The sequence below is a fragment of the Chlorocebus sabaeus genome, chromosome 2 (assembly GCF_047675955.1).
Source record: "Chlorocebus sabaeus isolate Y175 chromosome 2, mChlSab1.0.hap1, whole genome shotgun sequence".
Lineage (NCBI taxonomy): Eukaryota > Metazoa > Chordata > Mammalia > Primates > Cercopithecidae > Chlorocebus > Chlorocebus sabaeus.
This window is the reverse complement of record NC_132905.1, coordinates 88,873,868-88,888,464: the sequence shown is the minus strand read 5'-3', so window position 1 is coordinate 88,888,464 and position 14,597 is coordinate 88,873,868. Positions and strand designations below refer to the sequence as shown.

The following is a 14,597-nucleotide window of genomic DNA, read 5'->3' as shown; positions in this document are numbered from 1 at the left end:
GCCATTAATGCCAATATTTTCATGGTACATGCTGCTCTAAGGCATTGAGAGAGTAGCACAGGTACCATGGCATCTTGTTTAGGTTGTGGTTTCTAGAAGCTTATCCCTCAAGAACAAAGGCACTTGTCAGCTTTTACTGATTCTTCTCAGTGCACCCCTCTGCCCACTGGCTGTGGTCTTCATCTGAAATAACGCCTGTTCTCCTCTGAATGTTCCTGCTATAGGTCTGTCCTTTGGAATTTATTACGTAAGTCTTTTGACTTGGTCATCACCCAAGATCAGCACCTTATAGTCCAAGAACCGTGGGGGCCAACTCCTCCAGCTGACTGGTGCTCAGGTGGACGGGTGACTTTTTAAATAAAAGGAATGAGTAACATGTGGACTGCAAAGTCCCATATCACAGTTACATTTGTGAATACCCTGGACTTCAGTCACCCAAGGCGTAAGGGAGAACATTTTATGGCATGGGAGTGTGAAGCAGATAAAAACCATGTCCCATTTCAGAACCCAAGAATGATTCTTTTCTTCTTGGAGGGAGGACAGAATTCCAGATGAGCTTTCACAGTGGCACAGAACAGTATGGGAGACTGCTCTTCAATTTGGCAGAACTCCCTCTGAGAAATCAAGCCTGGAGCACAGGCCTGAAAAGTGTTGTCATAAACCTGGAGGTAGGAGGGGGGTGGAATACATAAAAGGAAAGTGGCTGCCTGGCCGACAGCTTTGAGAACCTGACACTGCTCTGTGGCTGCTTTGCCTTTTAATCCAGCCCGACAGCTTTGTGCTCTGTCCCTCTTCCCGGCCCCAGCCCCACCTGGGCTTCCTTCTGCACTGGGGACTTGGACTCTGTCTGTCTCTCTCTCTATCCTTTGCAGACAGACTCCACACCTTGTCTGAAAAGAGTTGTCATCTAGAGGTTTACTTTTCTTTTTTTCTTTTTCAAAAAAAAATTAATGTTTAGCTGCCAACCTGGGCGACAGACAGCATGCATTAATCTGAGTCATGCAAAAGCTCCTTTTAAGGCAGCCATTACCTGCTCAGGTTGTTTAATCCTCTGGGGGCAGTGGGAGGGGCCCTGGAGCGAGGCTGCTTTTATCCATGTCAAGCTGGAGAGCGAAGACTTGAGCCGTCATGGCAAATATTTAGCCCCATCAATGGGAAAACACTTCCAGCCAAAATACCTGGACCTCCTAAGCCCCAGATTTCCTACTCTTAAAAACTCCCTGTGAATATCAGGGGTCCCCAACTCCTCCCACCCTGCTGCTGAATCAGGGGACACCAGGCCAGCCAAAAGGACAGAAGAGCTATGGCTGGATGGGTGAATTGTGCAGACTGATGGGTCTGAATAAGGGATCTGAGACAAGACACAAAGATGAAAACCAACATTTGAATAGAGCATTTGAATCTGAGCATATCTAGAGGGCCTAAGGTATTTTATTATCAAAATGTGTGTAAAAAAGATAGTTTGACCAAATGGATGGTCTTTTGTAGTATGACGTTGCTCATGTGTACACAGAAGGATCACAGGCAGCATTTCAGCTCTTTCTTTTGGATGTTCTGCCCACAAGTGAAAGAACTGTTTTCCCCCAACAGCTGAGACCGTAACATCATTCCAGTACTTATGTCCATGACAAATCACGGACTCACTCCGGATTCCAGTGACTTGGTACCATCACCACGTTACCATGTCATAGTTGGAACCTACCGGCAGAGCATGTCCAGACATTGCTGTAAAACAGGGTGACCTTTCATTCATTTTCCAGTGGATTCACCTTTTTGTCTCAGGGCAAATGAAGCAAGAGGAATAATGGGCAGAGTCATTTATTTGTGTCCAGAGTATTGCATCAGATGACAACAAACTGACTGTATTTGCCTAATGCTTTTCCTTCTGTCCCAGCTTCTCCGTAGACTCTATAAATCTAAGTGGAAAAATGGAGTAAAGCTTCCTGTTAACTCTCAAACATGTCACAGCTCTCCATGTCAGCAAAAACAAGTGACACAGAGCTTGCTCACAGATGGCCCCAACAAGCGGGCAGGGATGAACCCTGTGGAATGAGGTGTGGCCTGGCTCGAGAACTGACTAGAGTGTGGCCAAGGAAGGGCAGCCTCAGAACCACTGTCCGTTTACAACTTTTTCCCTGCCCACATGTCTGCCTGGCTTTGAAAAGATTAACAGGAGTGTTTGTTTGAAAGTCAGACTCCTGGTTTCCTCATTAGTGAAGGGATCTGCTACAGACTTGGGCTGTTTCTATAAACTTTAATTACCTCTCTGATGAGGAGTGTATCCCCTCATCACACTCACCCCAGAGGTACAGAGGAGTTCATTTTTAAAAATGTGTTAGGGCAATAAAAGACCATTAGAGGGAGGGAGGATGGGGTGTGGAAGAGACGAGCGAGCGAGCAAAAGAGAGAGAGAGAAAAAAAAACACACTAGCTCTCCCTGCTGGAATAATAGGCTTGAAATATGAGGAAGTTGATCAACTGCCGATGCCTTCCAAAAACAGATTAATCCACCTTGGTAGCTTTCCTTTCAGAGCAAGCTTTTGGCTCTGTCAACTTTCTCTATCAGCCTGAACTCAAAAGGACACAGGCCACATGCCATCTGAGCTTAAGAGTTATTTTGTGTGTTGATCTGAGAACTTTACATTTTAAAACAACGAATTCATGTTTCTACCGTTTGTTGCTGTCTGTGGATTTGCTGATATAAAGAGGAGAGTCCTAGCCTGGTCATTTAATGAATAATTCTGAGGAACGTGAACTACTCCAGGGTGCCCTCCTACATCTGCAGTGGTGGTTCTCAGCTGGGGTGACTTTGCTTCCCTCACCCCACCCTCAGGATATCTGGCAATGTCTGGAGACATTCTGAGTTGTCACAAGAGGGGAGGGGGATGCCACTAGCATCTCCTGGGTAAAGCAGAGATGCTGCCAAGCATCCTACAATGAACAAGACAGCCGCCCTCCACCCCAACAAATCATGATCTGGCCCAAAATGTCAACAGTGTCACAGTTGAGAAACTCTGATCTTCAGACATAGGGAACCCTGCCTAGTACACAAATCCTCCGTAGTTCCCAAGGGCGGCCTGTAGGTAAGAAAAATGCAGACAGAGCCAGTGAACCACAGGACAGCGCTAAAGCCAGTTGGTGAAACTGTAAATGCATAATCCTAACAAAATAATGCACAGTCGTAACAAAGTGAGTTTGAGAGACAAAGCTTTACAACTTCTGGTAAAATGTCCTCATGTGCAAAAAACAGAGCAGATAAATCAAGGTCCTACATCTACTTGTGTTGACAAACCAGTGAAGTGCGTAATAGAGAATACCAGGTGAACTCAAGGCTATACTGTTTCTAAAATTGTGGAACTAGTACAAAGGTAGATATGGAGAGGAGGAGTGGTAATGATAGTCCCTGACATTCGCTCAACAGTTGCTACTGAGCCATACATTCACTTAAATACTAGGAAATTATCAATTTTTCAACTGTTGAAGACCTATGAAAATGGCAGTTTTCTATCATTCAACCTAAATACTATGTGTAATGTATTATTATATATTAATAGTGTTAGTATATATTATGTATAACATGTTAGTAACATATTTATGCATCCATTACATTATTATATAGTGTCAAATTATCATTTGTTATATTCGTATCACAGATTAGGTTTATATTATTATTGGTATATTAATATATTGATCAAATAGAGGGTCAGCAAACTTTTTTCTGTGAGGGGCCAGAGAATAAATATTTTAGGCTGGGTGCAGTGGTTCATGCCTGTAATCCCAGCACTTTGGGAGGCTGAGGCAGGTGGATAACTTGAGGTCAGGAGTTCAAGACCTGCCTGGCCAACGTAGTGAAATCTTGTCTCTACTAAAAATACAAAAATTGGCCAGGCCTGGTGGCGGGTGCCTGTAGTCCCAGCTACTCGAGAGGCTGAGGCAGGAGAACTGCTTGAGCCCAAGAGGGGGTGGGTGCAGGGAGCCAAGATCACACCACTGCACTCCAGCCTTGGTGACAGAGTGAGACTCTATCTCAAAAAAAAGAATAAATATTTGCTCTGTGGCCCCTGCAGTCTCTATACTGACCACTTGACTTTACAGCAGTGGCTCTAAAGCAGCCATAGGCAGTACATGAAAGAATGAGTGAGGATGTGTTCCAAAGTATGGATGGACACTGTAGTTTGAACTTCCTGTCATTTTAACAGGTCAGGAAGTGTTCTTTTTTGCATTTTCAACCATTTAAAAAAAGTAAAACGCATTCTTACCTACTGGGACGTGCAACAATTGGTGGCAGCGAGATGTGGCTGGCAGGCTGCAGTTTGCCAACCCTGGGATTATATGAACATTTTATATATGTTATACATATTATAGCATATACTATTGCATATTACATCTATACTATACCTACTATATTATGCTATACTACATCATTTCGTATGTCATATTACATTACATGATATTCTATATTACTGTATTATATTACTGTACATTATACCATCCTCCTGGGCAGTAGCATTCTCCTGGTCCCCGTCCTGCTGGGCATAGCATCCTGGGTGACCTCATCTTTTCTGGGTGGCAGATTCTGGGTAGAAACCCTCTCCCTGGGCAGTAGCATCCTGGGTGTCCCCCATCCTCCCAGGCCTAGCATCCTGGGTGGCCCCCCCTCCTCTCGGAGGTGGCATCCTGGGTGGTCCCTGTCCTTCTGGGTGGTGGCATCCTGGGTGGTCTCTGTCCTCCCAGGCGTAGCATCCTGGGTGGTCCCCCTCCTCTCGGAGGTGGCATCCTGAGTGGTCCCCATCTTCTTGGGAGGTGGCATCCTGGGTGCTCTCCATCCTCCCAGATGGTAGCATCCTGAGTGATCCCTGTCTTCTCAGGAGGTGGCATCCTGAGTGGTCCCCGTCCTTCTGGGCATAGCATCCTGGGTGGTCCCCATACTCTTGGGAGGTGACATGTTGGGTGATCCCCATCATCTCAGCAGGTGGCATCCTGGGTGGTCCCTGTCCCCCTGGGTATAGCATCCTGGGTGATCCTCGTCCTCTTGGGAGGTAGCATCCTGGGTGGTCTGCGTCCTCCCCAGCAGTAGCATCCTGGGTGGCTTCCCATCCTCCTAGGCGGCATCATCCTGGGTAGCCCCCGGGGCAGAGGGAAGAGCTGTGGCCTCCGCAACCCCCCACTCACTCCCGCTCCGTTCTCTTGCCCTCCCGGCAGCGGCACCCGACCTGACGGCCTTCAGCGACCCGCGCCAGTTCCCCGCGCTGCCCTCCATCTCTGACCCACGCATGCACTACCCAGGCGCCTTCACCTACTCCCCGACGCCAGTCACCTCGGGCATCGGCATCGGCATGTCGGCCATGGGCTCGGCCACGCGCTACCACACCTACCTGCCGCCGCCCTACCCCGGCTCGTCACAAGCGCAGGGCGGCCCATTCCAAGCCAGCTCGCCCTCCTACCACCTGTACTACGGCGCCTCGGCCGGCTCCTACCAGTTCTCCATGGTGGGCGGCGAGCGCTCGCCGCCGCGCATCCTACCGCCCTGCACCAACGCCTCCACCGGCTCCGCGCTGCTCAACCCCAGCCTCCCGAACCAGAGCGACGTGGTGGAGGCCGAGGGTAGCCACAGCAACTCCCCCACCAACATGGCGCCCGCCGCGCGCCTGGAGGAGGCCGTGTGGAGGCCCTACTGAGGCGCCAGGCCCGGCCCGGCTCGGCCCCGCGGGGCGTCGCCTCCTCCTCTGGGCGCCCTGGCCTCCTGTTCCCGACAAGCCTGGCGGGGCCCCGGGCCCGGCCACAGTCCTGGAGCCGAAGGCGCCCGACGGCCAGACGGCCAGGAGCTCGCTGTAGGTCAGGCCCGCGCAGCCTCCGGCACCCGGAAGCCCACGCCGCCGCCGTCCGCCGGCGCCCCCGTCCTCGCGGAGGTGTCCGAGCCGACGCACCTCGAGGGTGTCCACCTGCCCCAGCACCCAGGGGACGCGCTGGAAAGCAAACAGGAAGATTCCCGGAGGGAAACTGTGAATGCTTCTGTTTTAGCAATGCTGTGAATAAAAAGAAAGATTTTATACCCTTGACTTAACTTTTTAACCAAGTTGTTTATTCCAAAGAGTGTGGAATTTTGGTTGGGCTGGGGGGAGAGGGGGGATGCAACTCGCCCTGTTTGGCATCTAATTCTTATTTTTAATTTTTCCGCACCTTATCAATTGCAAAATGCGTATTTGCATTTGGGTGGTTTTTATTTTTATATACGTATATATAAATATATATAAATTGAGCTTGCTTCTTTCTTGCTTTGACCATGGAAAGAAATATGATTCCCTTTTCTGTTAAGTTTTATTTAACTTTTCTTTTGGACTTTTGGGTAGTTGTTTTTTTTGAGAAACAGCTACAGCTTTGGGTCATTTTTAACTACTGTATTCCCACAAGGAATCCCCAGATATTTATGTATCTTGATGTTCAGACATTTATGTGTTGATACTTTTTTAATTATTTAAATGTACTTATATTAAGAAAAATATCAAGTACTACTTTTTTTTTTTGTTCTTGATAGTAGCCAAAGTTAAATGTATCACATTGAAGAAGACTAGAAAAAAAGGATGAGTAATGTGATCACTTGGTTATCCAGAAGTATTGTTTACATTAAACTCCCTTTCATGTTAATCAAACAAGTGGGTAGCTCACACAGCAATGTTTGTAATAGGATTTTTAGACACTGAGGGTCACTCCAAGGATCAGAAGTATGAAATTTTCTGCCAGGCTTACCAAGGGTCTCATATCTAACCTCCTCCTTAAAACAGAGAAGATCAATCTAGTTCCAGAGGGTTGAGGCAGGTGCCAGTAATTACATCTTTGGAGAGGATTCGATTTCTGTCCAGGGATTTGCTCACCCCAAGGTCATCTGATAATTTCACAGATGCTGTGTAACAGAACACAGTCAAAGTAAACTGTAGGAGAGCCACATTTACATAGGAACCAAATCAATGAATTTAGGGGCTACAATTGTAGCAATTTAGGGGCCCACCAGAGGCAGGCCTCAAGGAGCCAATTTCCCTCTGTGTGCCTCAGTGGAGACAAGTGGGAAAACATGGTCCCACCTATGCAAGACCCTCTGTCCTGTGCTGCTCACTCAACAACATCTTTGTGTTGCTTTCACCAGGCTGAGACCCTACCCTATGGGGTATGTGGACTTTTACCTGTGCACCAGTGTGACAGGAAAGATTCATGTCACTGCTGTCCGTGGCTACAATTCAAAGGTATCCAATGTCACTGTAAATTTTATGGCACTATTTTTATTGGAGGATTTGGTCAGAATGCAGTTGTTGTACAACTCATAAACCCTAACTGCTGATTTTGACATATGTGTGCTCCAAATGATCTGGTGGTTATTTAACGTACCTCTTAAAATTCGTTGAAACGATTTCAGGTCAACTCTGAAGAGTATTTGAAAGCAGGACTTCAGAACAGTGTTTGATTTTTATTTTGTAAATTTAAGCATTCAAATTAGACAAATCTTTGGCTGCAGGCAGCAAAAAACAGCTGGACTTATTTAAAACAACTTGTTTTTGAGTTTTCTTATATATATATTGATTATTTGTTTTACACACATGCAGTAGCACTTTGGTAAGAGTTAAAGAGTAAAGCAGCTTATGTTGTCAGATCGTTCTTATCTAGAGAAGAGCTATAGCAGATCTCGGAGAAACTCGGAATATATTCACTTTCATTTTCCACAGGATTCCCTCCACAACTCAGTTCCATCTATTATTCCATATTACATTTCTGCAGCTAAATTACCATAAAATGTCAGCAAATGTAAAAATTTAATTTCTGAAAAGGACCATTAGCCCATTTCCCCCAAATTGAACGTAAATGTTCTTTTCAGCACATGTTGCCATGTCTGACCTGCAAAAATCCTGGAGAAAAATGAAGGAAAAAATTGTGTTTTTCAGTTTAATTCTGTTACCTGAAGATATTCCAACTCAAAACCAGCCTCACGCTGTGATTAGATAATCTTTCACGTTGAACCTTTACTCTCAAAGCCATGTGTGGAGAGGGCTTGTCCCTATTGTAGGCTCACTGATTTGGTCATTTAGAGTTTCACAGACTCTTACCAGCATATATAGTATTTAATTGTTTCAAAAAAAAACTAGACCTTAGTTGTTTTGGAGATAAGTCTCACACAACACATTTTGTGTGTGTGTGTGTGTGTGTGTGTGTGTGTGTGTGTGTGTGAAAAATTGCATTCATTGACTTCAGGTAGATTAAGGTATCTTTTTATTCATTGCCCTCAGTAAAGTTAAGGTATCAATGAGACCCTCAGGCCAACCATATAATAACTGCATGTGTCTGGTCCAGGAGAAGTATTGAATAAGCCATTTCTACTGCTTATGTCCCTATTTATGATTTCAACATGGACACATATTTCAGTTCTGTTTTTCTCACTATTTGAAAATACATTTCCCTCCATCTCTTCCCCCCAATATCTCCCTCTTTTTCTCTCTTCCTCTATCTTCCAAACCTCACTTTCTCTCTCCTCATTTTCCCATGTTCTCTTAAGGAGATAGCACATACCCCCACCCAGTATCAAATTTCAGAACACAAGAAGGTCCAGTTCTTCCCCCTTCACATAAAGGAACATGGTGAGTCAGCCTTTCTCCTGTTTATGGGTTTCTTCCAGCAGAGCAGAGACATTGCCAACCATATTGGATCTGCTTGCTGTCCAAACGCAGCAACAAAAGCTTTCCTGGGCGAATCACAATCAGTGAGTAAATAGACAGCCTTTCTGCTGCCTCGGGTTTCTGTGCAGATAAACAGAAATGCTCTGATTAGAAAGGAAATGAATGGTTCCACTCAAATGTCCTGCAATTTAGGATTGCAGATTTCTGCCTTGAAATACCTGTTTCCTTGGGACATTCCGTCCTGGTGATTTTTATTTTTGTTGGTTTTTATTTTTGGGGGGAATGACATGTTTGGGTCTTTTATACATGAAAATTTGTTTGACAATGATCTCACAAAACATTTTTTACATCTGAACAAAATGCCTTTTTGTTTACCCTAGTGTATACATTTGTTTTGGGATTTTTGTGTGTTGGGAATTTTGTTTTTAGCCAGGTCAGTATTGATGAGGCTGATCATTTGGCTCTTTTTTTTTCTTCCAGAAGAGTTGCATCAACAAAGTTAATTGTATTTATGTATGTAAATAGATTAAGCTTCATTATAAAATATTGTTAATGCCTACAACTTTTTTTTCAATTTTTTTGTGTGTGTTTCTAAGGACTTTTTCTTAGGTTTGCTAAGTACTGTAGGGAAAAAAAATGCTTCTTTCTACTTTGTTTATTTTAGACTTTAAAATGAGCTTCTTATTCACTTTTGTAAACAGCTAATAGCATGGTTCCAATTTTTTTTAAGTTCACTTTTTTTGTTCTAGGGGAAATGAATGTGCAAAAAAGAAAAAGAACTGTTGGTTATTTGTGTTACTCTGGATGTATAAAAATCAATGGAAAAAAATAAACTTTCAAATTGAAATGACGGTATAACACATCTATTGAAAAAGCAATGGGAGATGTGGTCCTATTTAAACCAGCCCCCACCTAGGGTCTACTTGTGTGGCAATTATTGGGTTTAGTAACAAAACATCCTGCAAATTCGTGCATGGGCTTCTTTCTCCCTGGTACAAACGTATCAAACGCTTCCTAAAGAGGAACTGTCAGGCTCGTGTCTTCAGCCAGATGACATGAAAGAATACCCCAGAAACCCCTCTCCCAAGTGTTTCTAGATAGCACAGGAGGGCAGGCACTCCACTGTACACAGTCCACGGTACCCAGTCGAGTGGGCCACCTCCCCTCTCCTGGGAGCATTCACCGTGCCCAGCCTGTGCAGGGCAGCTGGACTGCTGCTGTTCAGGAGCCACCAGAGCCTTCCTTTCTTTGTACCACAGTTTCTTCTGTAAATCCAGTGTTCTAATCAGTGTGAATGGCAAATAAACAGTTTGACAAGTACATACACCATATCCAATTGGTTTTGTCTTTCTCTGAGATGGAGGGCTGGGAAACCAAGTAAAGCCCACTGCACACACACTAGAAAGATAACTCCGGTGAAAAGCTTCAGGCTGAAGCTATGCCCTCACCCCCAGTACTCCCAGCACACCCTGGCTTCTGAAGGCACAAGGGCCTGGAGAAGGCACAGGCTCCCAGGGTTGCTTCTCTGCATATGAAAGAGCACTGAAGCATGTTTTAAAAAATAATAACAATAAAGAAACTAAAAAGGGTTACATGAGACTAGCAAACACAAAGTGGAAAGAGTGTATGTTCAACCTAAGACCAGGCATCTTCATCTGCCTTCATTGCTGTACATTACAGGAGTCAGGCTTAGGTAGTGGTTGGGAGGTTTTTAAAGTAAATACTTCTCTCACCGCCATGGCTGTGCAAAGTATCTTTAATATTTCAGTCTCAAGACTCTGGGTTCAACTCAAGGTATCTTCCCACCAAGAATTACTGTCTAAAGTTTCTTCCACTCTGTCATGCTGTTTCATGGGACCTCATGACTGATAGAAGAAAATCTTCAGCTGAATCAAATTTAAAGGAGTTGAATAAGCAATGAACAATTTGCGAATCAGGTAGCCCCCAGGATCACAGCAGATTCACGGAGACTCTGGGGTGCTTCGTGATCAGAACAAATTTATAGACCAAAAAGGTAAAGTGACGTACAGGAATCGGAAGTGAGGTACAGACACAGTGAGATTGGTTACAGCTTGGCATTGGTCTTATTTGAACACAGTTTGAACGTTCAGCAGTCTATGAGTGGTTGAATTATGGCCACTGGGATTGGCCAACCCTCCGCTGTTGTTACAGGTGCATACTATTAAGTTAGGTTTTTAATTTTGTCTGACCATTAAGCTAGGTTACAGTTCATCCACAGGATTCAAATCTAGAAATATGGAGTCCTTCTCAGGTCGTATTTAGTTTGCTTTAACATTGATCTTAAGTGGTCTGTAGGATGACCACACAAAAAATGTCAGGAACCAAAGTGGGGTCAGCACGAAAGGATGTGACCTGGAAGTCACGGCTCCTGAGCACAGGTAGGAAATAGGGGTAGGATCAGGCTGTACATGGATGTGGCCATGCACAAAGAAGAAAACAGAGGCTTGTCAGGGAGATGTTGATTACCACATCTGTAGCCAGTTGTTAAACCAAACGTTCACATCAGAGAGATTTTGTACCTTCTGAAGGGCTCAAGTTATTTCAGAGAAAAAACCTAGGCATGAAGAAGAAAACAACAAACATTTGCGCTTTGATGTTGACCTGGATCGCCTGGCTGAAGTAGCGTTTGTTAGATCTCTCTTCCAGAAAGTTACCCTTTTATCTCCCCCCGACTTTTCACTGTCCCCTTTGGAAGGAAGTTACAATGCACAGTCCCACTTAGGAAATGTGGAGTTATGCTCTCGTTTCCTTCAGGAGGTAGGAGTCCTTGGCTGAGGACACTAGAACACCCCCCAACCCGATGGCCTCATGCCTTGTGGGAAACAGAGCCCAGGTGTCCTCCGTGTGAAGGCTCTCTCTGCTCCAGAGAGGGCAGTCAGCTCCTCCCCCTGCTAAGGTGCACCAATACCTGCCCCCACCCCTCTCCAGCCTAGAGGATCCAAAAGTTCAGAATGTTCAGTGTTCTAGAAGCAGCTCTATGTTGCCCAGTCACTTTGGGCTGTCTCTGTATAAGGCCACGCTTTCATACCCACACTCCACCCACCGTCCACCCACCCTCCAATAATGTGGACAAAGTCCCCACCAGAGTTTCCCAGTGTGGCTCAGGATTCCAAGAAGTCACCACCATTTCTTGGGGGTAGGGGGAAAGAACTGGCTGAGCTTTATCTTATAACCTCACAGAATTCTCCACATCTTTATTCAAAATGAGCCTACCCTGTGGTCATGACAATTCTTACCTGTGTTCCCGGAATCCTAAATCTCAGAATCTAAAGGGAACTCAGAGATGAATAAATGCAACCCTCCCTCAGATGTATAAATGCTTCTCCCCAGCCCTTGGGGTTTCTCGGCAGACAGGCTTGCCTCCTTCCTGACTGATATAATAGAACTAAGTTCTCATGTTCGTTTTTTTTTTCAGAGGGAGAGGAGATGGCATGGAATGTGTTTCCTGGCCCAGTGGGAGGAGTGTGAGTTGTGCGACAAATTTTAATATTGGAAATTAAATTTTGCATACCTCAAATTCTCCTTCTAGTTTCAATTTCATTGATGCTTTGTTAATGAATTAATTAATGTTTTGAAAGTGTTTTGAACCTAAAAGTCTTACATGCCTACAAAGTACGATTATTTGTTATTACGAATAATTGCACGCAGACACTCTTTCCTCTCACCTAGTGATTCTGTGAGGCTTTCTGCAGACAACTAAAAGCAGCAATGTTCTGCTTACAAAATGGCTGCCTTTCATCAAAAGCTTATTCTCGCAGTCATTCACATATTGATTCATTTACTCATCTAATATTTGTTGAGTGATGGGCACTGGGGAGCTGAGGATAGTCATAATCCATGAACCAGGCAGACAGACAAGGCCAAGTTTATGGACCAGGCTTTTACAAGGACCCCACGCTTACTTTACGGTTCTGCTACCTTCATCTTAATTTTTTTTTTTCTTTTTTTTTTGAGATGGAGTCTCATTCTATTTCCCAGGCCGGAGTGCAATGGTGCAATCTTGGCTCACTGCAACCTCCACCTCCCAGGTTCAAGTGATTCTCCTGCCTAAGCCTCCCGAGTAGCCGGAATTACAGGCGTGCACCACCATGCACAGCTGATTTTTGTATTTTTAGTAGAGACAGGGTTTCGCCATGTTGGCCAGGCTGGTCTCGAACTCCTGACCTCGTGATCCGCCTGCCTCAGCCTCCCAAAGTGTTGGGATTACAGGCATGAGCCACCGTGCCTGGCCCATCTTGAAATTCTTAATAGTTTCTTTAACAAGACTCCCTGAATTCTTATTTTGCACAAGGCCCACAAATTATACAGACAGTCTTACAGACAGGTAAACAGACCACCAAAGTATAGCATATGGGGCCATAACATAGGTATAAAAAAACTCCAGAAAGGTACTAGTGAAACTTAACCTGAACAAGTTGGGGAGGACTTTAATAAAAAGGTGACATTTGCTTTCAAAAGACAGATGGAGGTTTTCATGCCAAAAAAGGAGAACTGTAATCTGTACAGAAGGAGGGTGTGAACCAATTACACACATTTTTTCCTAGAAACCATGGTATGATGACCAGGTTGACACTGAGGTTGAAGCTCTTTGCGTATGCACTTCAGGAGAAATGTATGAAAGTGTGAGGAGATGCAAATTAAGAAACACTACAACTAAGCAAGCTGAAAATAATTTTATCTGAAGGGTGATAAAGGGCCAGTTCTCAGAGATATTTCTGTGTCCAACATTATGTGTACGCACTTACATATGGACATAACATACGCATGTGCATACGCACATGCACACACTCTTAGGTCCACTGCTTAGAGCACCAGGCCGATAAGGCCAGGGTCATCTGAGTCATTAAATGTACTGGATTAAAGTGCCATGGGGATGAAATTCTGGGTTCAAATTCCTGAGAAATCTTACTAGCTTTGCCCCTCACTAGTCATGGCCCCAAATTGCTTCCTAGCCTCAGGCTGCTGTCTGTCAACATTAATCCAAAACAGTACTAGAAGTCCCCCTACCACACACAGACAGTAGACACCTAGAAATGTCCCTGCATAGGGTCACTATTGTGTTAAAAGAGAGAGAGAGACAAAGTTACTGTTACAGGTTGGCTTGTGTCCTCTTAAAATTCATATGTTAAAGTCCTAACCCCCAGGACCTCAGAATGTGACCTAATTTGGAAATAGGTGTGTTGCAGATACAATTAGTTAAGATGAGGTCATCAAGGATTAGGCTAGACCTCCAACATGACTGGTATCCTTATAAAAATGAAAAATTTGGACACAGAAGCATGCATACAGGCAGAATGTCACATGCAGATGAATGCAGAAATTGGGGTATTGCTTCTATAAGCCAAGGAATGCCAAATATGGCCAACGACCCCCAGAAGTTCAGGGAGAGGCCTGGAACAGATTCTCCTGCACAGTCCTCAGAAGGAACTAGCTGTGCTGACACCTTGATCTCAGACTGCCGACCTCCAGAACCGAGAATAAATTCCCGTTATGTAAGCCGCCCATGTGTGGTGCTTTGTTTGGGCAGCCTTAGCAAATTAATAGAGACACAGCCATGGAAAAGGTCCAGATTTTCTCCTAAGAGGCATGAACTGTGGTGCATACTGAATCCCCTTCCTGTGCCTGGCGCTGACCCAGGCCTCACCTCTGCATTACTCCCCTGCACCAGATGAGCTCAGCCTGCACCCTAGAGTCAATGTGAGTGTTCAAGCGTCATGTTTGTCACTGATTTTATTTCCCAGAAAAATGTCCCACAGGAAGGGACGTGATCTCAACACTCCCCTCTCAAGCATTCAAAGTGGATTATCCACCTGGTGAGACAGCAGGCTTTAATCCTGTTTGGCTTGCCTGGGTCACCCAACATCTCTTCCCCATCAGTCAGCATGTGCTGAAGGAATGCGAATGACATACCATGGT

At 44.9% G+C, this 14,597-nt stretch overlaps 1 protein-coding gene across 4 annotated transcripts in view; it reads left to right on the top strand.

Annotated features, from left to right (window-relative positions):
• The window catches only part of RUNX1 (RUNX family transcription factor 1), a 263,884-nt gene extending 254,377 nt beyond the window's left edge, over positions 1–9,507 (top strand). For all 4 annotated transcript variants that reach the window (XM_073010400.1, XM_007967468.3, XM_007967436.3 and 1 more), the window contains one exon: positions 5,203–9,507. In XM_073010400.1, the coding sequence (XP_072866501.1) occupies positions 5,203–5,678 (476 nt within the window). In that variant the 3' untranslated portion in view covers positions 5,679–9,507. The remainder of the gene's footprint in view (positions 1–5,202) is intronic.
• Positions 9,508–14,597: the final 5,090 nt, after the last annotated feature.